Source organism: Serinus canaria, chromosome 1, assembly GCF_022539315.1.
Source record: "Serinus canaria isolate serCan28SL12 chromosome 1, serCan2020, whole genome shotgun sequence".
NCBI lineage: Eukaryota > Metazoa > Chordata > Aves > Passeriformes > Fringillidae > Serinus > Serinus canaria.
This window is the reverse complement of record NC_066313.1, coordinates 38,673,629-38,695,344: the sequence shown is the minus strand read 5'-3', so window position 1 is coordinate 38,695,344 and position 21,716 is coordinate 38,673,629. Positions and strand designations below refer to the sequence as shown.

The following is a 21,716-nucleotide window of genomic DNA, read 5'->3' as shown; positions in this document are numbered from 1 at the left end:
GTACAAAATTCTACCAAATGATGATGAATACACAAGTTCAAGGAAAATACACAGCCTTTAACTGAAGACCTGTTACCAATTCAAATGGAAAGTAATCAGTCTCACTAATTGCTCTGGTTTAAAAGTAGTTCAAAGCAAATCCAAAACAGTCATCAGTGTGGGTTCACTGGCAGTTCACACAGAAGAGAATTTTCTCCATTCATAGCCTAAAACCACTTACAATCAATTATTCATTTATTAATTAGAATTAATACTAAGGAACAGATTTCAGGCAATAAATTTTTGTTCCTCTAAGGAAATAAAATACTTAGTCTTTACTGGAGATGAATCTGAGGGGATACTGTCATTTTGTCACTTTCTTAATTATTTTTGCTATTAAAAATGGTGTGATGGATGAATGTGTACTGGCATAGTGTACTGAGACAAAAAAAAGTTACAGAACTCCTGCCAAACCTGAAACTCAAAACATTTATGCTATAAAGCTGTGGTAAGGCTTTTAGGCTTCTTTTTTTTTTTTTTTTTTTTTCTTAATGTGCACACCTACAGCATCTGTATTCCAGCCAGGAGCCCATACTCTGAAGTCCAGAAGAAAGCGCTAGTGGTTTACTTCTTGATTCCTGTCAGCCCATTAACCTTGAAACAATTGCTCCTATTTTTCATTTCTAAAAAGCAAAACCCCAGAAATACCCTTTAAAATACCTGGAGAAGGCATCTGAATGTTCAGATCTGGAATGCATCTGTAATTTTTGGTCTCCTTTGCAGGTGAAAAGCCCCTTAGACACTTCATGAATTTTTTTTCTCCTGTTAAACTTGGTTAATGGGTTCAGCAGATTCTTAAATAAAATTTTGAGGGTCATGTCCATACACTTTGCATAGGTTTCAGTGGAAATATCTCAGGAAAATGTTGCAGACCAGTCAGAAACAGCCACAGCTGGCTTGGGATCTGGGGACCCCACAGTTTTTAGCTGACAGAAATAGATGGATGATCTTGCAGAAGTGATTTTACAAAAGGGTGTTCACAGAATGACTGCAATTAAGGGAAAATGGGTGTACCTTGACATTGATCCATTGTGCAAATATCTCACACTTCTAAATTTGCAGCCCAAGAAGAGGAGGAATCATGCATTGCTGTTCACATGCTTGGACTCTGACTGTTTCTACTTTGTATGCCAGCAAAATGACAAGTTAGAGTTTGTAAAGAACAAAATTGCTAGCAAAGTCTGGCCAAGTACAAAACCTGGGGGTTTGTTTTGTTTCGCTGGTTTGTTTTTCTACAGTCAGTTTTTAGCATAAGCCAATACCCACATGATTGCAAAGACATACTAAAAGAAAAAAAATCTAATAAAAAGACAATAATGGAGAATCAGCACTTAAAACATAGCTGTCTCTCTGTAGGCAAGTGTGCAATCTATACTGTACATGCACAATAAAATATTCTGAAACAACCATGGATGTAGTTACATGTCACAAGTCCCACAAGAGTTCAGCACAGGAGCACATGTAAACTGCAAGAAGAAAGGAATTTAAATGTTATCTGAAATCCAGCTCATACAAAATGGCAAACTGCTGAGTGAACCTTCAGGATTTCAGAACAAGAAGCCGAAGACCAAACGGATGACACCAGGTCTATTTGTGCACAGTTCACTGCAGTTTTTGCTAAACTTCAAGCCTGAGTTTTCCTATAATGGTTTTCCTATAATGGTTTATGTTAAAAGATTTTAGAAACAGTGTCATTTGGCCAAGCACAAATACAACTGTCATTGCATTATTTTTCAATGGGACATTGAACTCCAGAGGTGCATCTCAAGCCTAACAGATAAATAATGTTGACCTTTGTTGGAACTCAGGACATTGCTCTGGGAGTCCGGAGTTGCCGGGATCCTTGCCAGGGGGCTCGGAGACCCTGGCACATAGCCCAGAACACCAGTGGGTTCAATTATGAACCATGGAACAAATTACCACTTTTACATGAAGAGATAAAAGCCACAGCAGTTTAAATAGTGTAAAAATAAAGTACTCACAGGGTGTAAATGTAGGTTTTAGGATTTTTGGTATAGGGGTTTCTGGTGACAAGATGGAGGGATTTGGGCGTGTCTAGCCTTCCTTCTTCTTCTCTACCTCCGTCTTCACTGGTGATTGGCACTTTTAGATTGGTCTAGAGTAGAAACTCACTGTCTAATATAGATGATAGGTATTGGAAAATAATTGTCAATATTGTACACATAGTTTGTAGTATATAAAAACAACACCGCCCTGGGGGCAGGCAGAGTGCCTCTGACTGTCCTGCTGGACAGACCTACACTGGACAGGGAGAAAATTTCATAGCTAAAATCCAATAAAAAATCTTGAAACTGAAAAACTGAAGAGCTTCGACTGATTCTTTGAACACACGGGCTGAAACAGAGACTTTTACCAGCAAACCGGGGTCCCAAACCACACGGGAACCCCACAGACCTTCAAGAAATTTTTAAGCTAAAAGTCAATGCTGCCAAAATCTAAATAGACCAAACCAGAATTTTAAAATCAGAAAGTAATTACTTTCTGGTAATGGACCTTCATAAATGGACCTTATCTGCTTTTGAGAAAAGCCTTAGTAAATGGTTTTTCCATGCTGTACACAATTTGCTTTCAATAGAGAAAAATAAGTTTAAGACCAAAGTAAAAACTAAACACTGCATTATACACAAATTTGGAGGGTTTTTTTCAGAACATGTGCCTTTTTTTTTTTTTTTTTTTTATGCCCACCTTTTATATTTTTAATATTTTAATGTGACATGAATGACAAAATGGATGCATAGCCCTTCCTGGAAATTTCAGTTGTCTGCCAACATAAAATAAAGTTTTCCACAGATACTTTGCATCAACACAAACAGAAACAGAGAATAAAAAGATGGAGAAATTATGTATTGTAGAACAGTTGTAAACTGACATGTGTTGGGCTGAAAAATCTTCTGTTACTAAGTTCTCTTACATAGAACTTCTTGGTAAAAATGATATAAGTAATTTTGATAACTGCAAAACTGATAGTTCCTTCATGAATGACCAACCTTGTTTACAGAAGGATGTCTCTAAGGAAATATTTATCTTTTTTCCTTAAGATTTGGAACGCTTTTCTAATGTAGCCTTCCTAAGGTCCAATTTGTTTCTGTATTTTATTAAACACTTTTTACTAGGCTATATAGGTTAAAATCTGGGTCACTTGGGGATGAAGTAGTAAGAAGAGCTCATCTATTTCCTGACAAAATTAATTTATAGTGTGAAATCTTGCTTATTATAATTTCTTAAATGATTTCTGTAGTTCTGTTTTCTCTCTTAAACAACACTAATTCCTGAACTGTCACAATGCGATGTACTTCCCATAATGGATGAAGCTGGAATACTGACATATCAGCATTTTTCCTAGTGCTTTTGGAGATATTCTGATGGAGAAAATGTCAGTACTATGGTAATGGAAAAGTGTTTCTGTCACTGTGGGTCAGTAGGAAGTAATGCCTGAAGTATTGTAAAGAGAGCTGTGCTGAGGCATTCAGATAACACCAAATATTCACTCCTGTGTTTGTTAATGCCTGAATGTTTCCCAGATTTGCTTCAGGGATTTTATCTTAAGAAATTGCTCCATTCATTCTTTTAACATGAGGTTTCTGGACAGCCTTTTCACCAGTCCTGTTAGCTAAGTGGTATTTTGGGTGCAAGTGAAGACATAACAAGAAGGTTGTTATATAAACTCTTTTAAGGTCACTGAAAACCTAAGTGCCCATAACATGGCTAAATTTTGCCTATTCAAGGGCAAAGCATGCAAAATACCCATGCCATAATTGCCCTCCTGTGGAGTTATAATATTTGTACAAGAAATAATTCCAGTTCTAGACTTAATTTTGTGGTGTAGTGGGAGATCCTGTTGGAAAAAATATATTTCTCTTAGTCCATTTATAATTTTCTTTGATTACTCTAATTCCACAAGATGGCAGTACTTGATGAATAAATTGTATTGATGCCTGATGACAGCCAAAATCTGAGATGATCTGGAAGTTTTTGCAAATCTAAAGAAGTTTTTATTGTTATGCTTTAATTGATAAGTAAACCAGCAAAAAGTACACTCAAGATTACAGGCTGAATTTACCATATATCTTATATATTAAATATATATATATTTAAATTTAAAATATGTATATTAAATATATATGCATAATATATTAAAAATATATATATCTGTACCATGAAATTTTCAAGATGACTTTCCCTTAGAATTTAGAACTATTCTATTTGAATGAAATAAACTGTAAGGAAATATATAGGCTTACATTTCCCCTTCTGAAAATATAAAGCTTAATTTTATACTAAACTTAGAAATTTTTCCTCACAATATTCCGTACACTATCCAGAGAATAAGGGTGCAATGTGCAGTGTCCTCTAATAATGGGGAACACTTCACATTAATAGGGAAAAGAGGCTTCTTTATAGCTAAAATGAATGATAACAATGGGTTCTTCCTCCATCCTCCCACCACAACCAGATAAATAATTGTGGTGCATTCCTTTGTTCTGCTATGGTTTATTATCAGTGCTCAATAATCCTCCAAGAAAATATTTAATGAATATAATATGTTTGTTGCATTGTAACACACCCACATAGAGCATACAGATATTGTCAATTTATCAGTTAGCAATGAAATTGGTTTTTTGCTTCTCTGGGGGCTTTGTATCTGCTGCTCACTTATCTGAAACACAATTCTACTAATCACATGTTTGTCTTTCTTCAGATTCAATTACAGTGATAAATCTCCAAATCTTTTCTTTCTTATAACCACTCACACAGCTAATAACTAAAAATATTCTAGAAAAGGTAAATGTAGTGTCAGAATTCAGCTTGTTCTAGAGGATGCAAATATTATAGTGTTGTTACCATTGTAGACAGGCAATGTAGTAAAAATGTAGTCTCATTTGTGCTTTAATCTGCATGAAATGTAGCCAGACACTGAAACATATAAAGGCTGAAGAAATGTATTTCTCATACATGCCCTCTTTAAAAGAGACCACATAGCATACAACAAAAAATACAGCTTTGAAAAGATATTGGATTATCATGTGTATTTGATTGTCATTGCTATGATTCTCATAACGAAAAAGAAACCTGTTCCAGAACGTGTCACAATACTGTTATCAAAACCACACATTATTCAGGCACTTCTTCTGCCCTCAGGCAAGACCAAATATTGTCAGCCCACTCTTAAAGAATGTTCAGTGATTTATATTCTTAAATTTAGATCTTCACTATAACCTAATTTTTTTTGATTGGATAATAGGACAGTTTTCTTTAATATTTGTCTATATTATTTTTTAATACTGTTTATTGCCTATACCAAATGCCATATTGCAAGTACTGAAAACACATTACTGAACAGCAATATTAAACTTTTGCAGCTACAGTGGAATGCCATTATCCCTGTGCATACCAAACTTTTGTTTGCAAGGCTGAATCAGACAAATCTATTCAACTTTTCTTCAGAAGTCCTGATTTTTAATCCTTTATTTAATTTTATTGTTTTTATCTCTACGACTTTTCTGCATCTTATAATGTAGGACCCAAAGTTGGACATCAACACTACTGAACAAGAGGAACAAGGTACTCCACGGGTAGAAGCTCTCTTAGGATGTCCTAGAATTCCACTACTGAATTACCCATTCTAATAGTATTCTGTCATTTTTTGTAATTGCAATTTTCTAAGAAAAAATGTCATTTAATCACTTATTCCTTTTTTATTCCATTTGTATATTTGATCTTTGATAAGTACAGCAATCTGAATTTTGTTGAATTTAGTGTTTTTCCTTGTGAGCCATTTCTCCAATGCACTGATCATTTTTGATTTTCATTCTGTGTTCTGCTGTAATTTTAACCTCTTGCAGCGGTCATTCTCAATGGTTAAATAAGCTTTTCTTTCCTCTAGGTCACATACACTTCCAAAAAAAAAAAAAAAAGGATTTTATATACATTCTCAGTAACCCTCTTATGTAAAGAAATGTTTAGACCTACTTTAAAGTCATTTTATCAATATATATTGTTCTTTTACTTAAATAAAGAAGATCTTTAAATGACAGAAATTTATGGGGAAAAAAGCTGATGGGATTAACAAATAAATTTGTGATAATATTTGAAAGAATTTTTTGAGGAAGACAAACACTGGAAACAAAAAATTCTCAACACAAGGCAGAAAAAACTGCATAAAAAGTTTAAAAAATATTTTTTGAAGCAATTAAGAGATTTTAAGCAACATTGCTATTGATATTCTTCTATTTTTTAGGTAGGAATGGAAATCAATACTTATATAGAAAATTCCTGAATGCTCCATATTAATTGATGTTCTATGGTCTATAACACACCAGGTGATACAAATGACTCTGTATATTGTTATTTGCTGCGAAAAATAGGAAAAAAATAGGTGATAAAGAACAATAAAGTAAATAATGTAAATAATTAATACTAGAGAATCACTATTGAAACTACTGAAACATCCACAGCCAGCAGGAGCAGGGCAGTGACCGTCCCCCTGTGCTCAGCACTGCTGAGGCCACAGCTCCAATCCTGTGCTCAGTTCTGGGCCCCTCACTGCAAGAGAGACATTGAGGGGCTGGAGCGTGTCCAGGGAAGGGCAACGGAGCTGGGGAAGGGTCTGGAGCAGAAATCCTGTGAGGAACCTGGGTGTGTTTAGCTGGAGAAAGAGAGTTCAGGGAGATCTCAGTCTCTAAAACTACGTGAAAGGAGATTGTAGCCAGGTGGGGGTCAGTCTCTTCCCTTAAGCAAAAACTGAAATGATGAGAAGAAATGGCCTCAGGTTGTGCCAGGGGAAATTTGAATTGGATGTTGGAAAATCTTCACCAAAAATGTTGTAGAACACTGGAACAAGCTTTCCAGGGAAATGGGGAAATCACAAACCCTGCAGGTATTTAGAGGACATACAGCCATGGCACTTAGGGTTGCTGGATTCGATGATCTTAAGGGTCTTTTCCAATCGAAATGGTTCTATGAATAGTAAATTCCAAAGATAAGAACTAAATTTGGTCTATCATTAGAAAGGGTAATAAAGATGATACACATCATTAAAAATTTATCTGTTTCAATCTTAGATGAAATAGTTCAATGGGTGATATGAGAATTGATTATTATCTAATTTAAAAAGTGAGTTATAATTAACAATATTGGAAGGAAGTGTATCTAGTCAAACTAACTCATTTTTATCATACTTTGTATTGACCAAGACAGCAAAGTTTCTGTAATGTGTCCAGAATTCAAATTCATATTTTGTAAAAGAACATGTTTACTAAAATATTTAGAATAACCTCTGAAAATATTTAGAATAACTTTTGCTGCTGACCCTTTAAACAATTAAAAGAAACCTATGCATTTAAAATCACTGGTCTGCAGGAAATATAAGATTTGTCAAAGGCAAATATGCAGAAAACATCACTGATAAACTCTGATTTGGATAGCTTATTATTATTAGAACCTTCCTAATAAGGGGAATGTGTTGAATTTACAACACAAGTTGATTGTTTCTTAATAATTTGAATGAACAAGGATTCTGTGGTAATGCTTAACTATTACATTCATATGAAAAGTGTGACACTGGAAAATAATGAGTGTGTTGTTTAATGCTAGGAAAACATCATTGTGTAGAACATGTGTGAAAATTATTTTCTCTGGCAAAACATTCAACAGAATTTAAAGGGGTTTTTTCCTTTTTTTTCATTCACACTTAAGGTTTCTCTTATTCCCTGATTGTGCTATGACACTTGATTTTCTCTACAACTGAATGGCACTGGTGATAGTTACTTCAGCACTCTCTTCTCTTCACCCCAGGGAACGACTGCTCTGCACGGAAATTTCATTTTATGACTGCTACAATGATGCCAATAGATAATGCATTTTGAAGGCATAAGTATGACATTTTTCAAAACAATAAAACAGGAGTAATGTTTGGATGATGATCATCCAAATTTATAGAATATTGCTCTGTCTTAACTCTTTTTCAGCTGAGCGATTCAAAATGCTTAATCTTCTGCCTATTCAGCAAAAGAAACTCTGAAAAGCAAATTCTGTAATTTGGCTACAAATACTCACAAGTACTTCAATTATAATGGTATCAGTCTCTCAAGGAGCTTATATATATGTTTCAGTTCAGTTTCTTGTTCTTACAAGAAAGAAGCAATTTAAATTTGTCCCTTTACACCTCAGTCACCTTGATTCCTAATGCCAGGAAGGATTAATAGTAGCCGAAAGATTCCTTTAACAAGATTTAAATTCAGGCTTCTGGGTATAGAAATGAAAATAAAAGGCAAGTAGAGCTCTAGTTTACACTTCAAAACACTCTTTTTTAGCAGAATTCACCAGTCTGTACATGGAGCTGTTGTCATAGGAATTGTAATGTCAAAACGTGCGTTCTTGGAGACTGTAGAGTTACCCTTGCATGACTGTACACACTGAACTTAAGACATAGCCCACTGCCTCTCTGCTTTATATTCTCTTGATATTAAGTGTTTTAATATAAATATAAAGGCTTTTGCTGGGTCTATCTGCAGGTCAGTGCTTGGTGAATTCCACCATGGGCATGACACAATATGATTGATGAATCTTTCTCGGGCCTGCTTCTTTGGTCCTATAGTATTTCTTACCCTAAGGTAAGAAAAGGAAGTGACTTTCCAGCAGCTCTGAATGAAGCCATATTCAAATGGATATCTCCACTAACAGATAATTCTTTTAATTTCTAATAAAAGAAATTGTTCCTCTTCCCACCACTTCTTTTTACATCAACAAGAAATGCCAAAACACACACACACAAAACTTTATAGTCAATGAATCCTTAGGACCTTTGTGTATGATCATCAGAGACAGGTAGCTACTCTCTCATCCTCCCTCTGAATATGATTTTCAAATAAGTAAAAACCCAAACAACAAAATAAGAGTATAAATCTCATAATCCTTCAGATGTTAAAGGTCTGATGCTCAGCTCCTTCTTGATATATTTTCTAGTCTTAAATATACCAAGAATGGATTGGCCATTACATTTTTCTGAACATAATGGAACTGGTGAACATATGCCTCAGAGAATAGCATAAAACCAATTTTATAGTTCAAAAAATAAAATTTTTATGTACTAGGAATGATGGTGACAGATGATTTTTTCCCGCCTTAATTAAAAAATAAAGTGCAGACAAAGAGAAAGAAACGTCACATTAGCAAATTGCCCCAGAACACTGATAGTGCTGTTCAACCAGGTTGTACAAATAAATCACCACAAATAATGTCAGCAACAATAAATCATTTAAAGTGTAATAGTGTTGAGAATGCAACTCCTACCTGTTTTTCTACATACAGAGATTACACTGTTGCATTCCTGTGCTCACTGTTCTGCACTGCTGGAAACCCAGTGAACTGCTTCCACCCATCTTCTACTTGTCACATTATTGTTATTGAGACATAATCTGTAGCCTTCTGTTGTTTTATTTTTTAGCCTAGACCAGTATCACAGGATTATGTATCTCCTCCCCAAACCCTTAGCCATAGCAGTCAAAGTGAAACATTTTAAATACATATGATGTGTCCTATTACACATAGGTATCAAATGGAAGAAAGCATTTGTCCAACTCTCCTATTCTTTTTATTTATTCTAAAGGAAATATCATTAATAAAATGATGCAAACAGCAGTCAGTCTGTCACTCTCTTCTGCTGACTATGTACATAATTTTCAGAAGTCTTATTCTGTTTTTCAAAATCCATTTTCATTTAGGAGTAGGAAAGAATTGTGACATGATGCCTGAAGATTTTTAGCTTTTTCATATATTTATAGCTTTGTATATTTTTAATATAAAGCTCTGTAGCTTGTAGCACTTTCTTACACTTTTGAATGGTAGTTATCCTTTCTCACAAATTATGTCACACTCTTGAAATTCTGTTTGGTTTTATTTTCAAGGGAAACAATTTCTAACAAGAGCATCCTGCTTTGCACCAGCAGTCAGGAGACATTACAGGATACAGGGCTAAGAACCCCAGTGGAGCAGGTCCAAGGGTGTGTTAACAGGACAACCTTTCTCCCTTTGGACGTACTTGCTAGATATACTAATTAGTTAAACTTACAAAAACAGTGAAAATTCAATCCTGTGTGTGCGCACAAGTAAAGCTTTAATTTAAAACCTGCCATTTTTTAAATCAATTTTAATATTATTTGGAAAGTTTTCCTTCAGATTCTAGGCAACAAAAGATATGGATCTTGTAAAGCCACAAGATCTGGATTGTAAATCAGTGCAATTTTAGTCTTTGATGTTTTCTTTATAGATCATTGACTGTTATCCTCTGGAAAACAGAGATTGCTTCTTTCTTCTTGCATTTGATAGAGCTGAAAATTGAATCTTCAAGATAGAAACCAGCTTGCTAAACTCCTAAAGGACTTTGTGGTTCTTCAGGAAAAGCCAAGCGGTCAAATACTTTATCAGTATTACTTACATCCTTCTTTTCATTCTCTCTTCCAACTCCTGAATTTTTATCCTTGCAGTCTCCTATAGGACATTTTCCCACTTATTGAAAGAGGAAAAATAGCATGCAAATTAATGCTTCAATAAACCAATAAATTAAGTAAAATTTTCTTGTTTCAGGTTCTCCACTCTGGGGCAGCAGCATCAAAACAACAGGTACTGTATCAACTGGCTAAAGAAGTCATCACAATGACTTTAACAGTATTGAAACAGAGCATGAGAACACAGGAGATAGAATGGGTAATCAAATTATCAGAATTAAGTGTGATATTAATTATTAAATTGTTAAAAAGATGACATTTTTGTCATAAAAAGTCACCTTTTCACTATTACTGCTCTGGAAAACATATTTTGTTGTCAGAAGATATAGAATGTACGTGTGCTGCTGCACAGTGATTACAGACTGACTATAATGAGATTGCTGTCTGAACTCTTATGATATTATGTTTATACCTATCCAGTCATTTTCTCCTTGAAAAATCCAAGCAATTGCCTTTAACATATTTAATGTTAAATTATAGCTACCTTCATGACAGTTATAATTTTATAGTATAGGAAAGAAACCCATAATACATCCATATATGTGTATATATATATGTATTTCTAAACAATTTCTAGTTTCCCCTTTGAAAAAGAAAAATGCAAACAAGATATCCCGAACATTCATGTCATTTAATTTATTTGGAACAATCTTCCTGAACTGATTAAATCTGGCTTTATAAAATCTATGTCTCATTAAGCTTTGTATCACCTCAAATGGTTGCAAGTTCACTTTCATACTTACAATGACTTTTTATTATATAAAGAAACTTATTAATGGGATCTGGCAGAACTCAGATCAGTTCTGTCCAAAGCCTTCTGCCTCTGAATCAAAACTGGTCTCCTAGCATTTACAGTAGTCATCTCTACCAGAATCACCATTGAATTCAGCTAGTTATGCCTCATGTGAGAAGAATTGCATTTTCTGAAAACTCCCATTTTCATCTTTTTTTTGCATCTTTAAGATTTCATCACAATGGTCATGGAGATAAAAAGCTGGAATCCAGAGCCTTAGAAATAGATAATTTTTCCTTTCTTTCTCCTTCTTCTCTTTCCTCTTGTTTCAGCTGTCTGATCAGCATTGTATTTCTGGCTTCTTCTCCTTAGGTGCACAGATTAAGGCGTGCATTCTCACTCTATTCTTTTCTGTGATATGGGGAGGCAACTAGGATTAATTAGGAATTTTCTAACTTAAACAAAATGGTCTTTCTGACATTTAGTTAGCTGACATATGAGTGAAAAGGTATTTTTCCAGGCATCACCTTAGTAAAATATTGGATCTAAACAGTGAATGGATTCTAATGGGAAGGTTACTAGGAGTGGGTCAGTTCTGGGAGAGCCCTGCACCTCTGAGATGGTGACTGCTGTATGTGACATCGGTCTTAAATCTGTGAACCTTGGGCTGCTGCTGTTTTACAAATTGTGTAACCCTTGCCATGGAAAGCATTTGTGCAATGCTTTAGTTGGTACTTTTCAACACAGGCTGAGGAAAAGTGGAAGAGATGCCATGAGCATTCATTTCTGTTAAACCTGGCAGGACAATGCTGTCTGGTTTAACCCCTAAATGAGAAGGTTTCTGTTAGTTATGTCTAATTGGTTGGGACATATCAGTAACAGGCTAGTAACTTGTCTTGAGGGAAGAGGAGCATGCCCACTACAGAAACTTTTCATCATTGTCCTATTTGTCAGGTTGTAGACAAATAGTCATGTGCAGCTGGTGCCTGAGAGGCACTTGTGCATGAGCCTGAGGGCCAACTCACTCCACATATTTTTAAAATTAATTAATCTCTCGTGCTTCCTCCCTCTTTTCTTGGTATCTCCTTTCACTTTGTTTCTCCTGAGCTGTCAGCTGGGGTAATATATGTAGACAATACTGTGACTGTGAAACACATCCCTTAAGCAGAGCCCTGTCAGGGCTGCCCCCATCATCCATTGTTGTGTGCTGCCTTAATTGGGCAAGGTCAACCATCTTCTTCTCACTGAGCTTTCATAGTCCCTGAGGGGAAAAACAGCTCTAGTGAGTGATCCTGTGGGTCTAGGGACATATAACTTGCAGTTTCTAGTGTAAGTTAGTGTATTATTTGAAAGAATTACTAACATTTTTGAGAGGGTGAGGAAGATTTTTCAACAACGGTAATATCTGGAAAATTTTGTAGGTTTTTTTCCTGTTTTTTGTTTTTGTAGGTTTTTTTAATATTTACAAGTGCCTTGGAAGAATTTACTACAGTTGGACCAGTAATGCATTTTTGTTATTTTTTTACATTTCAAATTACAAAAATCCCAACAAATCAACCAACAAAAAAAAATCCAAAACCCAGAAAAACCCACCAAAACTCCAACAACAACACAAGAAACCCAATCCAACAAAAAATGAGAGAAAATCTAGAATTATTTTTCCATACACCTACCATACAGACATTGTCTAGAATTTGGGGCATGTGTAATCATTAAAAAGCAATTAAAATCTAATAACAACACATCACCAGCAGACTGGGAGTAACTCCACTCTGGCAAATTCAGCTTGTTAAAATGCTGCCCTACAGAAAACTTTGTAATTCCCAAACTCTTGAATTTCATATCCTCAGATGAATGCCTTCAACAAGACTGAGGAAGGAAACCTTAAAATGTCCTTCAGGGAAGTCAGCAGCAAAATTATCGGTCATGTATTGAGTAATGAAAAGACCATAGAAGAAAAAAAGTTAATTGCATTTTTTTTCATTCCATAATGAAAACTACAGGCATGGTCATCAATCAGTTACACAAATAAAGAACACAAATTTCTATGTTAAGCAATGTGAGGAGCCATGGACATTCTATTTAAAGATAACACCCATGTGAATTATCACTACTAGACATGAAAGTTTCAAAAGCAGTCCAGTAAAAGTGAAAAAATAGATGATGTAAGAGTGAAACACCTTTATGATTCTTCCAAGCAAATATGTGATGTGTGAAGAGATAAGATGACCCTATGAAATTAAATTTGGATAGGAATATAAAGGTTAAGATACTCTGAACCTGCCCTGTAATGCTTTTTATTCTCCCATAACTGCAAAATTTAAGGTTTATTCAAGTTATCCATAGAAGACAAATCACCACAGGGCTTTAAGAAAATCTAATAGGCAAATGCAGTAACCCTTCAACTCATGATATCTAACTTGTTAGATACGTACATGGAACTCTCAAACAGAGGTTTTAAAACTTTCTGTGAAGATAATTTATAAGTTATAGACATGCAAATTAGAGATGAGAAATTTGTCATCTTGTATTTTATATGTGACATAGTAAGTGTTTATTAAACAAACCTTTCCATCCTGTGCAGTAAGCAATTATTTTCTACTATTGTTACTTAAGTGGCCTGTGTCTGATTCCCAGCATCAGCCTCCTACTAGGAATTAAAATGAGTGCAGAACAAACTATGGCATGTAATTATGAGAAAAACAAAATAGAACTGAGTATTCTATAGGGTCCATATAGATCCCCTTAGTGCAGTTCAACTGCTAGTGAAGTCTAGGATGCTAGGATTTTAATAGGAATATAAAACAATACCAACAATAAAACCCCCCCCAACCCTCAAACATCAGTGCTCCTCTCAACCTCACTTCTGTTAGTAGAAGAGGAATTATACTGGAGTATTGGACAGTTCTACCTTCTCAGCAAGTCTAGCAGTTAGGAAGAGATGACAACTGCTTACAGTGAATGTGAAATGTTCAACTTGCCAACGCCAGCTTCATACATATTGACCTCTACAAACCAAGGGAAGGTACTGAGTGATTAATGAGTTCTGTTTAGCTTAAGGGAGAGTCATGGTAGAGGCATGACCCACCCAGCTGTTTTGGTAAACTGTGAGTTTCCAGTGCTTTGACAGGTACCAGAAAAGCAATTCTGCCTTGGTCTCAAGGCAAAAGGAGAGATATCACTTTCACCAGCATACTGGCCTCTCCTGGAAGCAAATTATTTAGCTTTCTATGCTAAAGCTGATTTGAAAATTCAGATTTGGAAAAAAAAAATTAACCATATGATAGAAAAGAATCTGGTTGTTACTTTACTGCTTAATACATAATGTTGTTTAATACAGTATAAACCATGGTCAGGAAGAAATCTCACCTCTACTGACAGGTTAACGTGATGAAGTGCATCCACTCATGCCTAGAGAGGGCTGGAGCATCAGAAATCCAAGATATTGAAGGCTTCCTGTGATTTTGAAGAAACTGGTAATGGCTGGATTTACATATAGGACAGAAGTTTTTTGATGTTGTAGACTGAAATGTTACTGTTGGGTGTCTGGATCCTGGGACTTAATTTTGAAATAACAACACAATCTTAAAAAAACCTTGTGACCTTCAGCTACATATAGACAGGCATCTGAGAATTGTATTCCCAAAATCAGCTTAGTAAATTGAGATCCAGAGGGTGCATGGACCCCTTCAGAACAGAATTTTCTGTGTCAGGTATGTAGATATCTGAGCCAATTGCCCATAAACAATGTAATGAGCACACTAAGAACAGTCCAGCCCAAATATAACCATCTTATCATAACTAAATTGCCTGGAGAAGTTTACTAACCATTCTCTAGTTGAATGAGGTGATTTACAGCCTGTCTTATTATTTTTGTGTATAATCTGTGCAGTGTCCAAACCAGGGGAGTTCTAAGGCCATGTTGCACTTCAGTTGGACTTTGCTTCCAAGCAGTAGTGAAGCTGCAGCCCAAAACTGCAGATTTATTGCAAATGCAGCTTTCATGTTCCTTTAGCAGACCCTGAACAGGAAGAAGTGATAGGTTTGTGTTTACTTCCAGGGTTGGATGTCTGACTATGTCTGAGCTTAGAATGTCTTAAAGAAACTTTAGTTTGTGTGAGTTTCTCCAATTAATATGACGACCAAGAAAACAGGACAAAAGTTTCTAGCACATGGTAGCAGGAGTTTTTAGCAGCTTGCCTGTTTAACAGCACAGTATGCAGACATCCAGACAAGGATGGGAGGGACTGTGATCCCATGGCACTGGCATTAATCAGCTTTGATGAAACTTTTCTCATGAAAAATATAGTTTTATAAGAGTAAAGGGGAGGTACAAATGATGCAGCTTACAGCACAGTTTCCAAACTTTGTAAGATTAGCTTTACCCTTTAGAAAAAGATTAAAAAACAAAATGTTGCAGTTAAACATCTGTACAGATGTCACATGCTGCAGATAGATTATGCAGCAGAGCTCCCTCCAGACGGCAGCATCCCTCTGAGGCAGGATGGAGCACACATCTGCCTTCCCCTGTGTGCATCAGAGCTCTGCTCAGTCTAACAATGGGAACCGTCGTTCTCCATTAAGCTCATACTGAAAGCCTTGAATAAAAGCCTTAAAAAGCTCAGCTGAAAGTATTAATTCTGAGGGAAACATGTAAATCTGGATGAAAACTTCCATTCATTTTTAATCTTGCTGTGGTAAACCTTGTAATTAAGATGATTAAATGACTGAATAAAACCCTATATTTACATCATTTAGAATACCACAATGAAAAACCATAATCCTGTTTATGGAAAGAAAGCAGTAGAGGCATTTTGAATTGGAAACATCAAACAAAGCTTGTTATTTAAGCAGTTGGTAATTAATGTAACTCTTGCTTAGCAAGGACAACTAATAGTTAACTGCCTAGGAAACCCCTCTTGGAGAAAAGAAATAATTGGGAAGATTCAGATATTGTGTTTATGGAAGAAAAAAAAAAGATTAAGTGTTATGTTTATGAATGATCAAATTATCCACATTTAATATATTTCACAGGAGACAAGTTAAGGATTAGCAACAAAAACAGTGCTAGTGGGAGAGCTTCTGGAGTAGGCACATCAAAATGATGCAGCACTCCCAAGGAAGTAAGAGGCAGCATTTTTTATGAACAATGGTCCAGGAAAAGCAGGAGGTGACAATCTCTTGGTGGCTGTTTGACATAAAGAATTGGCAGAAAAATCTTACCATTGAAAATATTTTCCTTCACCATTTTGAAAGAGTGGATAATCTCTCTCCAAAAAAACTCCCTCTGTTTGTTGCATACTCAGCAAGCATGACAATAACTTGAAAAACTCATTTATTAAACAAAAGAGATAATTCTCTCATCTGAATCTGCATGGCAATATCCAGAATCTATTTCAGGTATGCTTGCCACCTCATGTTCCCCCTTGTTTGCCCTGTAAAATATTTGGACTACAATCTAATGAAAGCCTATATGAATAATAGAAATGCATCACAAATTTGTGTGTGTTTGTATGTTTAATGCATTACCTCTTGATAATATATAACAGCATAAATAAACAGAAATCAAGTCTATATGCATATGAAACTGGCTCTCTGATTAAAACCTTGTCAAGAGAAATCAGTGTAGTATTTTTTTCAGTCAGTGGTGCTTTGTAAAGGCTTTCAGACTTTTTTCTAAAATTCTGTTCTTTAAGAATAGAATGTAGGTACTATTTAATCAAAAATATTTACTTTATCTTCCATTTGAAAACATGTTAATAAAACTATATCTCTCTCAATACAGTGTTCTTTGGCTAACTCATCTTTCTTTTACCACAGTGTCTAAAGGGGCTCAAGCTGAAGTTCTTGGGCAAGCTCATATGCAGTTATTGACTGGAGAGATTGAGCAATGAGATTCTGTTGAAAGACAAATTGCTTACAAGGTTGTGGAGAATTATTAGGCTTGATATTGTATCATGGATTTATCTCCTGTGATAAGTAATTGAAAATTATTTCTAAAGGTGCTGATCAATGTGAATAAATCAATATAGCAAAGCTTGCAGTGTTCATCCACAAAAAATTCTCTATCACCAAAAACACTCCCATAACTCATGGTCTTGTTAATTTGAGATGTTCACACATTGCAAACATGCTCTGAATAGTCTTTAGCTTAGATATATCCACTATAACATCTTAGGATCCCCTTGAAAGTTTGTCTCCTGTGTGATTTTGTTGTTCAGAATTTCTTAAGGCTATTTAGAAGATAATACCATCTTTGCAAATCAAACACAGAAACTAAAATGGAGTACTGAAAAACTGAATGCTTAAAAAAAAATTGAGATGTTCCTGCACACAAATCCTTGAAGTATTGGCAAAAGACCTTTTTACCTGGAAGTTTCACATTTGTTGTAAATTTCAGAATTAAATTCATACACTTCACTCTGAAATTTCAGGTTTTTTCCAGAATTATTTATTCCAAGTGGACTCTGATCTGGCAGTCAGCTTTCATTAATGACTTGTATTTTATTGCCAGGGCTTTGTAAAATGATTTATTTTTGAAACATGACCAGGCCAGTAGAATAGCTCTCCCCCTTCCAGCGAGACTCCAGCCCTTGTATTAATACCACTTCCAGTCCCACTGCAGTACCACAAGAACTTACTAGCCCCCAGTGCTTTGCAAATAAGAAGCTAGAAGCAAATTTCCTGTGATAGAAACATAGAATTATTAAGGCTGGAAAAGACTGCTAACATCATTAAGTCCAAGCAGTAAACCAGCACTAGTTCAGCAATAAACCATGCCCTTAATGGCCACATCTACACACTTTTCAAATACCTCCAGGAATTGTGACTCCACCACTTCCTTTAGCAGCCTGTTCCAGGGCTTGACAACCCTTTGGATGAAGAACTGAATTACTTGCATTCTGAAATGAACAAAAGGAAGGGAGGCCAAGTCCCCTTCCCATTGATAGCAGCTTATATTTACATCTGCATATCAGTGTAATTTTCCAGCTTTTGCTGATTACTTCATCACTCTGTAGAACCTTTTCTGGCTTAGCTATGGTGAAAAAATTATGTCAACAAAGGACCAAAGTATTTTTCTGGAAGTAATTTTCTTTTTGGCATAGGCTACTGGTACTCAAACAATATAAATTAAAACAACTGGATACTGTTTCTGAGCACTGTAGTTTGCACAGCAGGGGTTTTGCTGTCCCAGTGATGAAAATGAAAGATGCTGGTTTTCACCATCAAAGGTAATGTTTGTGGAACATTAGTGTTAAAATCTGATTAAATAAAACTCAGAAGCATAATTTCAGGAAAGTAACTCTAAATATTTTGATGATATATAAAGATGCATTTTGTGGACTGGCAGCTGTTAAAAGGTGTATGACAATTTCACCCTTGAATTATGCCCATCTATCTTTTCCATCTCAGCTTGTTTGGGGAAATGAAATTCAGCTGCACTGCTGAAACCGCCTCTCACTTTTTCTGCCTACATCTTTTCCTTCTCAGTTTACTTATCACTATCAAGCCTTAACATCATGTACTCAATTACATCATATAGACTGCAGTGTCAAACTCATAAAGAGATTGTAGAGTCAACCTCAACAAGAGAATCTGCTCAGAAGAGAGAAAAGCAAAGAGATGGCATTGATAACTGTAATACAGTAATAACAATCCTTGTAGTATAAATAGATACTAAACACATTTTCCTAACAGAAACTCAGAGGAGATTTCATTTTCTGCAGATCTTCCACCTGCAATGTTACTTTTCTTCAGGCCCAAAATTTGGAGTAGAAAAATCTCCTCAGTATAGACCTTAATTCCCAGAGAAGAAAAGGATAGGGTATACTGCATCTGCTTAAAAAGAAGTTATTCTGTCCAGCATGGTGTCTCCAGGTGTTGTATGGCATGCAAATATAAGGATGCACCCAGCTGTCTACAGATTTTGCACGAGCACATTTTGCTTCAGTTTGCAAAGCAAAAAAGTAACCTCTCTGGAATACCTATTTTTTCATGTGGGAATCCACATGAATTTCATAGAATTTATGGTAATTCTGACTTTTAGCAATGATGCAGTTTTATGAAACGAAGTTGTACAGTGAAAGGAAGTAACCAAGTCATGTCTCTACTACTGAAAAGAAAATAAAATTTGTATTCAACATAAGTATCATGACATTGGAATTTGGAGCAATTTCTGAAGGCTTCTAAACACTATAAGCAATCTTTTGTGATCTCAAGGCAACATATATACTTCTGATGGCATGGAGACTATTGCTACATTCAAGTTTTGCACCAGGAATTACACACTCTTGTAACAGAAACTCTGCTGCTACTTATTGGCATTTGCAATATATGAGCTTAAATTAGTCCTTTGGTACTCCAAAAACTGTCAGAAGAATTGTGGATATCTCATTTTTGAAGTTCCACAATCAAATACATACTGTATCTAAAATCCTGGCCATCCAATAATGAGGAAACTGAAAAAGAGGAACATGAATACAGGGGCAGCCTACTGTACCTGGAGAATGAAGTGGAGGGGAGCACATCAGAACAACTCCTTGGCCTTCGCGTACAGACACAGCACTTCTTGTCCGACCGCTAAAATTCCCCAGATCTATCAAAAGAACAGAGCATTTTAGTTACACACCAAAGATTTTAAATTTTGTGGCTACTGTGACTTACATTTTATTTCCTCTTTTAAAGCTGACTGTTCCTGTTTTTATACCTTGATCTATAATAGGAGGGCCTGACAAATAAATCTATTTCCATTACAAAAACTTCCATGTTGCATCAGCACTTTATCCCTTTTTTAGTGCACTTACATACACTATGGCAAAAAAGCAACAGACTATATACATATATATATATATATACATATATATATATATATATATATATATATATATATATACATATATATATATATATATATATACATATATATATATATATATATATATATATATATATATATATATATATGTATGTATGCCATTTACAAATACATTTAATAGTGCTTTTATTTCCTTGCACTATATCCTGCTTGATTTTCTCCCTCAGTAGAAGAGATTCATATACAGTGAAAAAGAAGAAATAATTCTGGAGGGAATACCTTTGCTAACATTCAGACTGATGATGTTGCAGATCCCACTTGGGCAATGCAGACAGGATGTGGTGATGACAGAAAGGAAAATCAACACAGTGGTTCTAAAACTATAGAACATTTCTACTCTATAGCCTATTTACTCTTTCAAATATTTTCCTTATGATTTTTCTGATGCTATAAGCCCAAACCAGTTGAAGGTAAACATATCTTCCCTCCATCAGAGCAATAAGAAACATTTAACAATTGGAACAAAAATTTTTGAATAAAGCTGTAGGGCACTGCTATGAAGAATTCATTGTGATTATTTAAAGCCTCTCAACCAGAAGATCCTGTTATTCCATTTACCACACAGAACACTTAACATGGATTCATATTTGTTGTGGATAGTAATGCTCTAGAATTTATATCTGCAGTAAAGAGATATGAGAGTTCAGTTCTGCTGTCAGACTGATGTCTTCACCCATTTCTCAGAGCCACTGATGGTGTTTGAAGCCTCTGTTCTCTCAGGGGTTTTCTGGAAAATTTTCCATCTGATGTGGATCAGGTGAAGAGAGCAGAAACAAGATCTCTTGGAAAGGATACAGAAGCTTCAGCAAGCATTAAATGAGGATCAGAAATATGAATAGATTGGGCCAGTGGGAGCTTCTCTCACTAACACTGAGCGACCTGTAGCCATACTTCCAAATTTCTGCATGCAGCCCAGAGTGCTGGGATGAGCCAAACACCAAACAGCTTGAACAATTGGAGCAGAATTATTCCTATCTTAACTGCACTCAGTTGACTTTTCTCTATCAGATGCTGAAAGTCCTCATCTTGCTTCAGACCTAGTAGAGCATAAAACTGATGTCCAATGATTTTCAAAAGTAATTTGAGTTGCTGCTTTTTTTTTTTTCACATTTCTAAATTATGTTTTGGGCACAGGCAGAAGTTTAAAATTTATATACATTAAAATTTGTGCTGTCTTTGGCCAAAATAAGTTAGTGTTTTGATTTCAACAACAGGTATCATGCTTGAATAAAAAAAAGTATGTAGGATCCAGCAGAATTTTTTTAAAATTAGAGTTACACTACAAAACTTTGAAAAATTTTACTAGTCAATACATAAATAAAAATTTAAATATTGTATTGCATATTAAAATAAGCATGCCATGGGTTATAATAAATTCTGGTGTAATTTCTCATAAAAGTGTCTCTTAATGCATATTACCTGAAAGCATTTTCTGCAGAAAAGTAATTATTATTTTGTGTCCAGAAAATAGTGGACTGGTACATCCTGCATGAAAAGTTTGCATAGGAGCACATCATGTAATTGAAATTTCCTAGTTAAGTCC

General features: G+C 35.3%; 1 protein-coding gene across 1 annotated transcript in view; it reads right to left on the bottom strand.

Moving 5' to 3' along the window:
• The window catches only part of CNTN5 (contactin 5), a 315,435-nt gene that overhangs the window by 161,939 nt on the left and 131,780 nt on the right, over positions 1–21,716 (bottom strand). The window contains exon 5 of the mRNA XM_030234928.2: positions 19,799–19,894. Within this exon, the coding sequence (XP_030090788.1) occupies positions 19,799–19,894 (96 nt within the window). The remainder of the gene's footprint in view (positions 1–19,798; positions 19,895–21,716) is intronic.